At 49.5% G+C, this 12350-nt stretch overlaps 1 protein-coding gene across 7 annotated transcripts in view; it reads left to right on the forward strand.

Annotated features, from left to right (window-relative positions):
* Positions 1-12350, forward strand: part of TTC13 (tetratricopeptide repeat domain 13) — a 56535-nt gene that overhangs the window by 1635 nt on the left and 42550 nt on the right. For all 7 annotated transcript variants that reach the window (XM_081298047.1, XM_081298048.1, XM_081298049.1 and 4 more), the window contains exons 2-3: positions 9542-9636; positions 11725-11800. In XM_081298047.1, the coding sequence (XP_081154173.1) occupies positions 9542-9636; positions 11725-11800 (171 nt within the window). The remainder of the gene's footprint in view (positions 1-9541; positions 9637-11724; positions 11801-12350) is intronic.

Here is a 12350-nt window from a genome sequence, read left to right on the forward strand (position 1 = left end):
GGTTGTGCCTATTTAAGAATCCTTGTTTAAGCCAACTCAGACTTGTGTTAGGGTTTCCCCCCAGTTAACCACAAATGTAGTTTCTACTGGGCAATTGGAGGAGCCCTTCTGTCCCTTTCCCATTCCCTCAATACGGAGAACATTGTCTCATGTTCTCTGCTTCTGGGGAGGCGTACTGTGAGGCTCTGAACTTGACGGGTTTAGATACTTCAGTTTTCTTGGTGGGACTTCAGACAGCTTCCCTGGCTGCCCTGAATGTGCAGGAGCTGCCAGCAGGTGCAGAAGAGGCGCAGTGGCTTTGTAGTTGCCCCTGACCTTCTCAGTGTCAACAGCACGCTGCTTGGGGCTCTAGTCTTTACTTTTGCAGTCTGTGATAAAAACTCTGTTGTGGAGACTCCTTGAAATGCCTCTTGCTTCTCCCTCCTAACCCTGGACTGTTCTGTGGAAGCTGGAGCCTGTGAAGCCTGCTCCAGTCCTCGGTCCTAGGAGGCAGGGACACATTATTCAAGGTCTATAACTAAGCACATACTGGCCGGAGGGGCAGCTGATGTCTGTCTCTAGAGCCCCTTATGATCAACACAGTGTTCTGGATGAGTGTCAAAATCCAACACTGATCAGCTCTTCAGATTCACAGGCCAGATCTCATCAGTGGACAGGCTTGTGGCTATCTGTCTGTCCAGCCACAAGCCTATCCATATGAAGCCAGCACCTGTATGAAGAGCCAACCTGGCAGCACAACTGCTTCTCAGCTGAGTGGAAGCTGCCCAGTCTGTACCTGCTCACCTGATGGGTAGACTGTGCACCCCAGTGATCTCAGGTGCAGGGTGACTACTGACAGGATCCACCATCTGGAGGTGTCCTGGCAGTGGCCAGCCCAGCTGGGTACACCACCCTGAAGGGGCATCCTGGGCAGCTGGCCTCAGGCTGCTGTCCAGTGGACATGGTGCCGTTGTCTAGGCCTGAGCCTAACATGTCTCCAGGCTCCTCGTGACTGGGAGTAAGGGAGTGCTGCTGTGACAGGTGGCCTGGGAACTCTGGGCACAACCAGACGGAGACTCCTAATTCTGTGGGTCTGGTAAACTCAGGTCTAGACCAAGTGTGACTTGTCATTAATTTAAGGATGCAGGTTCTCCTTTTTTTCTGCCCAAGCTGAGCGGCCTGGTTAAATGACTAGCTTTTCAGGCAGGCTGGGATGCGTTTGAGTGGCTCACACAGGTGCGCTTCTAGCTGTTGCAGAGAGACTTGTGCATCCTCTCCATTTGGAAATATGTTAGTAATGAGAACAGGGAGTCATGTGTGTTTTTAGCTGTTGGCAGACTTTGGCTGCTCGTAGGTGACAGTCATATTGATGTTTTTTTATTGCAGTTGTAGATAGACAGTTTACCTTTATTTTTATGTGGTGCTGAGGATCCAACCCAGTGTCTCACATGTGCTAGGCAAGTTCTCTGCTGCTGAGCCTCAGCCCTAATCCATATTTGATGTTTTCATGGTAGTTTTCTAATAGCCACCTCCATCCATTGGTGATCGTAGCACAGTCCATTTTTAATATTTCACTCAATATGAATGATTAATTTACATTCTTTAGTAGTTTTTTTTTTTCTTTTCATGGTGGCAGGTATGTGCCACCATGCCCATTAGTAGTTTTCTTTAGTTTTTTGAAATGAATGACCCAGAATTGGGATTATTTGATCTTTCTGTTTCTTTGTGGAGAAAGCATGTGGTAATTATCTACTCTGAGGTTCACTGCCAGGAAAACAAATGGCCTGTGCCCAGCTCTGCCTTTGGACAAGAAGACACACAGTTTGCCAGTGTGCAGCTCCTTTCTTAATTGTGGAGGGGTTTGTTTGAAGACAGGAAATTGATTTTCTTGTTCACAGCACTCAGATGTTGCTGTTCCTGGAGATGGTAGAGAGTCCTTAGAAGGAAAGCTGTGTCACCAGGGCTGTTTGCTTTCTGGGTCCAGAAGAAGTTGAGACCCATGTGTAGTGTTGAGAGGCAGCCCCGGGGACCCTTGCCGAGTTCCCTCTCTGGTGCCTAAGTTGAGACCCATGTGTAGTGTGAGGCAGCCCCGGGGACCCTTGCTGCTGCTCTGTGCCCAGCCTCCCTGCCCTGATATCCTGGGTGTGGTCGCACCTGGTTCTGTGGCAGGTCTCAGGTCTCTTTCTCAGGGCCAACCTGCGTCCATTTGCAGGTCAGTCACTGCTCACTGCAAGCCTAGGGCTTGGGCCCTGCATGGAGAGGCCCGGCACTGGCATCACCCTTGGGTGTAGTCTTGCTGACTAGATAGCATCTTCCGAAGGCCCCTGGTTTAGTCAGATGTGCCCTGGGAGCCCTGAGGCGGGCGCCTGTCAAGTCTGCAGACTGGTTTGCTTTTCACTCACTTGTGTTGTCCTTAAGGATGACTTCACCAGGGCTGAGGTGCCATCAGTGACAGAGTGCCGGGTTTCTGTTCTTGCGACTAAAAGGCTCAGGGGTCACTCCAGTTAAACCTGGCTAACTGGGCTGCACGAAATAACCACACAAGAGACACAAATACCTTTTTCTTTGGGGTCGCTGTGACGGCTCCTCTGACCTTAAGGGTCCGCAGAAAGAGAGAGAGCGAGAGGAAAAGCTATTCAAATGAGGCAAAGGGTCAGGTTTCAGGGGGCTGAGTCTATCTTCATGATGTCCACTGTCAGCAGGTTGACTGACACCTGGGTAGGCCACACCCAAGGGCACAGTAAGAGAAGGGGATACACACAAGGCACTTCCATGGAAGATTCTATCCTAAACAGGGCAAGGGGTTATATCACAAAGGAACAGGTGAGCATAGCTTCACCCATGGGGCTGTAGTAAGACACACCCATGCACAAGACACCAACCCTCGCACCCAAGAAGGGTGGGGAAAGCTCTGCCACATTTCTTCGACTGAGTGCCTCAACACCCAGCTGGGGAGTGTAACCCAGTCACGTGTAAGGTTGGTCTCCCACAACAGATCACTTTCCCAACATGTGCAAGGCCTGGGTTCCCTCTCTGGTGCCTAAAACACAAATGAGTTGTGTCACTGTTTAGAAGGTCTGCACACCACCAAACACATGTGGTGAGGGTTGGTTTAGAACATCTGCTCACTACCAAACACATGTGGTGAGGGCCGATTTTTTTTTTTTAAACCTCTGTGGGAGGCCAGAGGGTCATGCAGCCTGGGATTGGTTGGTTGATGATTGATTTTGTGTTGCTGGGGGTTGACCAGGGTCTAATGCATGCTAGACAAGAGCTCTAACTCTGAGCTGCACCCAGTCCTGTCCTGGGCTCACATCTGCACACGCTGGCATGGCTGGGGAATGGCAGGGCCCTGAATACCTCAGGGAGCCTCTCCAGCAGATGGCAGGTGTCTGGCTGCACCCGCAGGACACCAGGCTGGCTGGCAAGGTGTGTTCCCTTATGGTGTGCTCTCTCAGAGGTTGCTGACTTGGGCTCAACTTAAATAAGTTAAACAGACTTATTAGAGTTACAGAGATTGGCTGTTCTTTATATTTATTTGTTTATTTATTTTTTATACCAGGGTTTGAACCTGGGTGCACTTAACCACTAAGCCACATTCCAGCCCTTTTTATGTTTTATTTTGAGCTAGGGTCTTGCTAAGTAGATAAGGTTGGCCTTGAACTTGCAACCCTCTTGCCTCAGCCTCCCCAGCCGCTGTGCCAGCAGGTGTGAGCCACTGGGACTGCAGGTGTGAGCCACTGGGCCAGCAGGTGTATAGCATTATGCCAGAAGGTGTGAGCCACTGGGACTGCGGGTGTGAGCTACTGTTTCCAGCCAATTTGGGTACTTTTGACTTTCCAACGTCTTCCTTCTATTGTCTTTTATTTTTTACCTTTTCTTAAAATATGACATATGCAAAAAAATACACATCACAAGTCTGTGTAGCTCAGGGAATTTTCATGAAGTGAACAACTTGTGTAATGTGAAATAACACAAACAATAGCCATGCATTTTAAAGCTTTTGGTGAAGTCTCATTTGGATGCTTTCTCTACTGTCCTCTCTGAATCAAGATCTAGCTTAGGGTTGCGGCTCTCTCCCCTATACTTGGGAGGCCCCCATCTGCTGACCTGCACACAAGGCCAGCGGGCTACTCTGCCACTTTCCCAGTCTCCTTGGAGTGCTCTTAGGGGCTTCCTTCCCTGTCACTTGTCACCTCTGTCACTGCCTGAAGCAGTCACAGGCTCCCAGGTGTCTGACCACAGGATTGAGTTTCTGGGAAGATCTTGCTCTTGAAAGTGTGTGCACTAAGTGTGTCTTCAGCCTCCCTCCCTGTCCTGGACTGCACTACACAGTCTGCCTGGCACGTTGTTCCACTCTTGCAGCTGGCTGGAACCTTTTCTCCTGTTCTCCTGTTCTTTGCATGGGTTGGTACTTGTATGTAGGCTGATGTAGCTTTGATTGGATTACATTAAAATTTGTGGATCCTTGTTCTGAGGAATTAATTATGTACTTACTTTATAGTCCACAGTAGAAAGTCTTTGTCTCTGAGTTGTTTTACAGTAGCTTTGCTAGTCTCCTGATCTCAAACACATTCCTTATTGCTGAGCTGTTCTCCTGTGTGTATGATGGGTATAACGTATATTCAGAAAATTAAGGAAAAAAAGAGTTTGTGAAGCATATGAAAACTGGAAAGTGCTATTTTGGTCTGAAAATAAGGAAAGCAGAAAGAAGAAATCAACAGAGAAAAAAATCACAAGTGGAAATTTTCATACCATGAAACTGTTTCATGTACAAAATTATTTAAAATGCTTTATTAAACTGCCTTCAGACTATGTGTATAAGATATCTATGAAACATAAATAAACTTCATATTTAGACCTGGTTTTCCTCCCCAAGATAACTTATTATGTATATGTAAGTATTCCAAAATTGGAAAACATTCAAAATCTGAAACATTTCCAGTCTCCAGTGGTTCAGATAAGGGGCTCTCAGCCTGTGCTAGCATCGGGCATTGTGGTCCATGTCCTGAGTCCCCACAGTGTCCTGTGTGGAGGTGTGTGGCTCTCCCTATCCTGAAGGTGAGAGCGCGAGGCTGAGACACTGGAGGACGTACCCAGTCAGACGGCCAGCCAGGCACCAACTGCATCTATGCTCGCACAGCCTCCGGCGTTCTCGTCATGTCTCCTCTGAACCAATTAAACTGGAAGTCAGGGAAAGAATAGAATTAAATATAAGAACTAGTTCTTTGAAAATACCAGTAAAATTTAGACAATTACCGAGCAAGCCTGATATAGAAAAATGACAAAAAATAAACATCATTCTTTAGGAATAATAAAGTATAATGAGATATGAAGACCATGATGAGTTTTTGGACAGTGTTATAGCCAAGAGCTAGGACATTTCAGAGAATAGCTAGTGTTTTTTTTTTTTTAAGAAAGTGAGTTGCCAAGTCAGTGCCCACAGGTGTCATCCCCCATCCTCCCTGTCCCTGTATCCTTCCCCCGGACCCAGCTCTTTTCTTAAGGGTGGATTTCCTGAGCCCGTTCAGAGGCCATCCACATGGGCTAGTGGTTGTCCGGGCCCTGCCTGTAGCTTTTTTTTTTTTTTTAATATTTTTAGTTGTAATTAGACATCATACCTTTATTTTATTTATTTATGTTTACGTGGTGCTGAGGATCAACCTAGCACCTCTCATGTAGTAAGACTGACAAGTCTCATGTGCTAGTTGAGTGCTGTACCACTGAGCCACAGCCACAGACCCTGTCTGTAGCATTTATTTCCTCCAGGCCTGCAGGTGGCTTCTGTGTGGCACTTCACAAGCACTGGCTTAGACCCTGCCCCTGGACCACTCCCCCTCTGCGGCCCCTCCCCCTCTGCGGCCCCTCCCCCTCCTGCCCCTGGACTGCTTGCCCTCTGCGGCCCCATCCCTGGCCCACACCACGTCTTCCCTCCTTGCACACCCAGAGACCCGTGCCTTCCCTCTCAGCATGCCCTGGCTTGTCTCCAAGCTGACCTCTCTCTACACTGAGACCCTGCATTTCAACCCAGATCCAGCCTCTGGCCAGATCTTTCCGTGCTCTGCCGGCCCTGCCTCCCAGCCCTGTTCTTTCAGTGGTCTCTCTTCTTGCCGTCACATCCTGACTTAGCATCAAAGAAGAAAGAGAGTAAAGGAGCTGAGGTGGCTAACTTGAAAAGTGAAAAGACGAAATGAGGGAAGTTGTAAGGACTCAATGGAAGAAAGCTCTAGTAAATGGATTAAAACAGCAGTAGTAAGACTGACAAATTGGCCCAAGAGTTGTTTTTTTAATAGAATAAAGTAGAATAAAGCATATATTTAAAATAAGTTCTGGAGAGCTGTTTTGCATCTGTGTGAGTGTACCCAGCAATACTAGGCTGCAGGCTTAAAATGGTTACGGTGGTCAGTGGCTTTATGTATTTTTTTAAGCACAAGAAACACCCCAGAGTAACAAATTCTTAGGCCATTCCAAAAAGAGAGGGTAAAGTAGATGAGCCACAGGGAGCAGGAGAGCAAGTGAACAGTGGGAACTGGTACAGCGTGAACCAGGCAAGCAGGTTGCGGAGGCCATCAGGACGTGAGGTGGTTTATAACCTTGCTCCTGCCGTCACATTCTGCAGCAGTAAAGAAATGTCCAGAGAACAGTAAAATTCTGTGATGTGTTTTGAGACAATTTTTGTAGTAACCACTATTAACCTGTACAGCCAAAGAGGGGAGGAGAACCAATGCTTTTCCTCTCTAAGAAATGGATAGTGTATATGGGCTGTCACATATGTATAGTGTGTTGTAGGGGACACATCTTTGGGCCCAGTGTTCAGGAACTGGAGGCAGGAGTTTGAGACAGCCTGGGCAAGGTAGCAAGACCCTATCTCAAAAAGCAGACAATATATAACTGGTTGTGCTGAATTGGCTGCTCAATTAGGACATAGCTTTTTTTTTTTTTTTTTTTTTAGTTCTCGGCAGTCACAGCATCTTTGTTGGTATGTGGTGCTGAGGATCGAACCCGGGTCGCACACATGCCAGGCGAGCGCGCTACCGCTTGAGCCACATCCCCAGCCCATAGGACATAGCTTTTTAAAATAGTTGAGGTGAGGGTCTCATAATGATATTGACCACTTTATTTTATTATTACGTTTGTCCAAGGGACTGAACCCAGGGATGCTTAATCATTGAGCCACGTCCCTGGTCTTTTAGTTTTTCTTTTTCTTTTTTTATTTTATTTTAAGAGAGAGGGAGAGAGAGAGAGAATTTTAATATTTATTTATTTTTTATTTTATTGGCGGACACAACATCTTTGTTTGTATGTGGTGCTGAGGATCGAATCCGGGCCGCACGCACGCCAGGCGAGCGCGCTACCGCTTGAGCCACATCCCCAGCCCCTAATTTTTCTTTTTATACCAGGGATTGAATGGGGGTACTCAATTGAATGGGGGTACTCAGTGGAGCCACATCCCAGTCCTTTTTATTTTTTAATATTTATTTTTAGTTGTAGACGGACACAATACCTTTATTTATTTTTATGTGGCACTGAGGATCGAACCCAAGGCCTCGCACTTGCTAGGCGAGCGCTCTACCACTGAGCTACAGCCCCTAAATAAAATATTTTAAAGAATATTTTATTTAGAGACAGGGTCTTGCCGAGTTGCTCAGGGTCTCACTAAGCTGCTGAGGCTGGCTTTGAACCAGCAGTCCTCCTGCTTCAGCCTCCTGAGCCACCAAGATTACAGGCGTCCGCCTTCACTCCCTGCCTGGTTTCTGTTCTCGGGACTAAAAGGCTCAGGGGTCACTCCAGTTGAATTGGGCTAACTGGGCTGTGCAAAATAACCACACAAGAGACACAAATACCTTTTTCTTTGGGGTCGCTGTGACAGCTCCTCTGACCCTAAGGGTCCGCAGGAAGAGAGAGAGAGCACACGCTGACCCCTTTTATTAAGGAGAAGCTATTCAAATGAGGAAAGGGGCCAGGTTTCAGGGGGCTGAGTCTATTTTCATGATGTCCACTGTCAGCAGGTTGACTGACACCTGGGTAGGCCACACCCAAGGGCACAGTAAGAGAAGGGACACACGAGGAACTTCCATGGAAAATTCTACCCTAAACAGAGCAAGGAGTTATATTACAAAGGAACAGGTGAGCATAGCTTCACCCATGGGGCTATAGCAAGACACACCCATGCATGAGACATTGACCCTCGAACCCAAGAAGGGTGGGGAAAGCTCTGCCACATTTCTTTGACTGAGCACCTCAGCACCCAGCTGGGGAGTGTGACTTAGTCACGTGCAAGGTTGGTCTCCCACAACTCCCAGCCAGTCTTTTTTATTTTGAAACAAGGTCTGGCTAAGTTACTGAGCTGGCCTTTAACTTGCAGTTCTCCTGCCTCAAATTCTCGAGTTGCTGGGATAATAGGTATGACTGTTTTAAAGTGAACGGTTCCAGGTGCTCACAGGACATGCAGATGTGGCAGGGCTCCTCAGAGCAGGTCTGCCCTGCTCATGAAGCATTTCTCCCATTCCCCTCCCCTGACCACCAGCAGTCTGCGCTGTCTCTGCAGACAGACCTGTTCTGGGCATTTCTTGCCAGTGGTGCTTTGTGACCTGTGACCTTTTGTCTTGGCCTCATGTTTTGGAGGTTCTTCCATGGGTCAGGTGCTTCAGCACTTCAGTGTGTGGCTGAGTGACAGTCCACTGCAGACACAGCTCTAGGTGTCTCTTCATCCTTGTTGCACATGTGGACTGTTGTGAACAGAGCTGCTGTGAGCGAGTGTTCACGGCACATGTTTGAGTCCCTATTCTCAGTTCTGTACCTGGGCCTGGAATCACTGGGTCATGTGATGATTCCGTGCATAACTTTTTGAGAAAATGCAAAACTGCTCTCCATAGTGGCTGTTCCATTTTACCTTCTTACCTGCAAGACCCAAAGTTCCCAGTTCTCCTACATCCTTGCCAACACTTGTTTTCTTCTTTTTAAGTTGGCCATCATAGGGGTGTGAGGAAGTCCTCATTGTGGTCTACTTTGCATTTTTATAAATGATAGAATCATTTCATGTATAGGGGGCCACTTGGACCTCTGGAGGCTCCTCCTTGAGCCCTCTGCTGCCTTTTCCACTTGGCCCATGTCTTGTTGAGTGGTGGTTTACGGGCTCTGGATGCTGGACTCTGCACACTCTCTAGTGCTGTCTCCCTGGCTTGGCATCACTCCCTGGCGCGCGCTCTGGACGTGACGCAAGAGCTCCGGGAGGACCTGGAGCCAGAGGCCCAGCTCCAGCCCTTCGTCCCATGCTGAGCATGCCTCCAGCAGGTCGCCCTGCCTGCTGCTGTTAGAGAGGCCGCAACTGCACTGCCCTCCGTGTGCCATTAGCCGGCTTTGTGCCCTTCGAGGGTGGCCGTGGGGATGGACACATGGGTGCTGGAAGGTCCTGGGCCTGCAGGCGCTGGAGAGGGAGACAAGATGCCTGTCACAGCGTTTCCACCCTCGTCCTCATTTGTTTTGTGGGTTCCTGAAATTCCAGTTCATGCTAAGCTGCTGAATTCATGCTGAGAAGAATGACAGGGTGCTTGCTTTTCAGAGTCGTCCTTTCTGAACTTCCACGAATCCGACTGCGAACCCAAAGGCTCACCATCCTGCGACTCCCTGCTTCCTCTCAACACCGAGAAGATTCTGGTATGCGTCTCTGTCCTGCTTGCTGTGCTGTGTCCCGAAGCACAGGCATCCCCGGCTCTGCATGCAGAGGGGAAAGGCAGGGCACCTGGCATCTGGTCACCTTGCACTGCTAGAGGCAGGTCGGCCGGCTGGCTGTTCTTGACCTGGGACAAGCGCATGAGCGGAGGGAAGCATGTCTGGCCTTCTCTCCAGGAGGGTCCTGGGCTCCGCGTTCCCTTGCCTCGCCCTCATGGTCTCTCTCGCGCGCATTTCTCATCAGTACCAGCTGGACCTTCAGGGGTGCCCTTGCCTGTCAATGTTGGCTTTTTTCCCCGCCTGCCCCTGCCTCAAGGAGGACAGGCCTTTTTGTGTTCATAGGGGCTCTGAAGCTGAGCTGCTGAGTGCCCAGGCTCAGCCTGTTTCTACCGTCCTTTTCTTTCTGTGTTCTTAGAGGATCTGTTTAAAATTCCCCTTATGCTACTCTTTGTTTTCCAAACAGCTGGGCTTTTTTGTCAGACCCATTGAAGACAGTTAGAAATTGGGACAGGAGGGTGAGCCCCTGGTTTTCCTAAATTGCTGACAGTTGTCAACTTGATATGTGGCAGAAACTTTGAGACTTGTCAAAAACCAATTGGGGTGCTCTTGTAAGGTAGTGAGTTGGCCATCACTGAAAGTATTTAACTGTGCAGGTAGGTCCCTAGAGTCGAGTCCATCCTCCGACAGAAATCCCTACCCTTCCTCTGGTGGCACTGGAATGCCTTCGCTGGGGCTGGGAGTAGCCCGCAGGAGAAGGCTCCCTGTTCTTGCATTGGTAATACTGCATCTGGAAGAAGGCTCACAGAGGAGTTCCCGCCCTGTGGCAGAACCAGAGGGGTTGATGAGCTTCTCTAGTTGCCAGGGCTCGACCATGAGAGTGCAGACATTTCCACAGCAGGGGTCTCTCCAGATGCTTCATTCCATGGGGCTCCTGGATGAGAGAGGAGGGAGGTATGAGCCCCAAGATGGGTGCCTCTGGCCTGTGTCTTCAGCAGTGTCTTGTGCGTTGGCTCTGCACCTGTCTGGGAAAACCAAGGAGCTTTCTGTAGCTGACCACTAACTGGGACTTGGAGCATATAAGGAGCATACGGGGAAATACCTTTGGAACCCCCTTCCTTGAATCAGTGAGGCCCAGTGGGCTGTGGCTAAGGAGTCCCAGGCAGAGGCTGAGAAGCTTATGCCTTGGCCAGGGTGTCCCAGGTATGGCTGTCTGCCCACAGTGTCCGTGCTGGGCCAGGAGGACTCTGACTAACTGCACTGTCCCCGGCTCTGAGCCTCTAGACTTGCCAAGGCCGCAGATCCTTGGTCTCTTCTGGTCTTAGCTTCCCTGTGGATTGTGTGTTGTGACTGCCTCTGGGCAACTCTGCTGTGGAGTTAAGTTTCCACGTGCACACTGTAGGCTGGCATGTCACCACTCCTGGTGGCAGATCTCCTGGTGAGGTGGCAGGTGTGTGTTTTATCAGATCCGAGTTGTTTCCAGAGTGCAGGACAGCTGTCACTTTTTGTGGTGGGCAGAGACTGCATGTGCATGCATCCCAGTGACCAGGCCACTTCCTTACCTTGCTGTCCCCTGGCTTCTGCACGTGGGTGTTGTCTGCTGGCTTCTCTGGGGCCTTTTTCCAAGCTGGGCGGGTCCACCCTGGGCGGGATGCTGCGCCCTGCTGGCTGTGCTTCCCTCCGTGGAAGTCCTGCTTTTAGACTGGATTGGCGTTCCCAGAGTTTAAAGCACAGTATCTGTGTTCAAGCCACATTGGAGGACTGGTTACTGGAGTGACGGGAGTGAAGTCATTGACGCTCCCTGTGAAGATGGGGAGTGTCCTTGAAGCAGCTGGCAAGGTTTGTTGCCACGGAAGGAAAGCAGTACTTTCTCTCGAAAACCAGTGGGGAGAGAGGAAGTACCAGCTCCACCAGATGGTGTTCTCGAAGACATGGTTGTTAGTACTAAATGCAAATGCTTCCTGCTTCCACTTAAATAAAATATAGCTTTAATATTTTACAATACAAGTTTTTAACAGAGGTTTTTCTTCATTTGTGATTAGCTAAAGTATGTGTTTCTGTTTTGTTTTTTTCCAGAGCCAGGCCAGGTCTATTGCAGAACAAAAGAGGTTCCCATTTGCTACCGACAATGACAGCACCAATGAAGAGCTGGGTAAGCTGGCTCTGGGCCTCCCTCCTGGGCCTCCCTCTACCACTGAGGCCGAGACGCAGGCAGGTAGTGGGGCAGCAGAGCAGGGCTGCATCTTGCACGGTGCCTCTGGCCCCACGGAGGTTCCGCTTGTTGGATGTCATTTTTAAGAGAAGGTTTGTGTGCAGCCATCAGTAGGTGCCACTGCAGCCCTGTGTTTGCATGGACTTAACAGTCCTTAGCTCTGGCTGTGTAGCAGACGGTCGGTCACCTGGGTGCTTGTCATCAAGAAGCGAAGGCAGGATGGAGTGTCAGGACATCTGCTTCAGTCTCAGGGTTCAAGAATATTTTACTTCTGAGGCCAATCCACGGTTATGGGTGTGAGGATGTGGGAGTAGAGAACAGAGTTCATTCAGATTTGCACAGTGTCGGGTGTGTGTTGGGTGTGCCTCCTCATGGCCTAGTGAGCTCACCTGAAGGGAGGGAGAGAGGGGCGCGGACAGGCCACTGCCACACCTCACCTGCCGCTGGGTCCCCGCAGCAGACACAGTGGTGAAGTTTTTCCCATGGGCCC

Source organism: Spermophilus citellus (assembly GCF_964194105.1).
Source record: "Spermophilus citellus genome assembly, chromosome: 6".
NCBI classification, from domain to species: domain Eukaryota; kingdom Metazoa; phylum Chordata; class Mammalia; order Rodentia; family Sciuridae; genus Spermophilus; species Spermophilus citellus.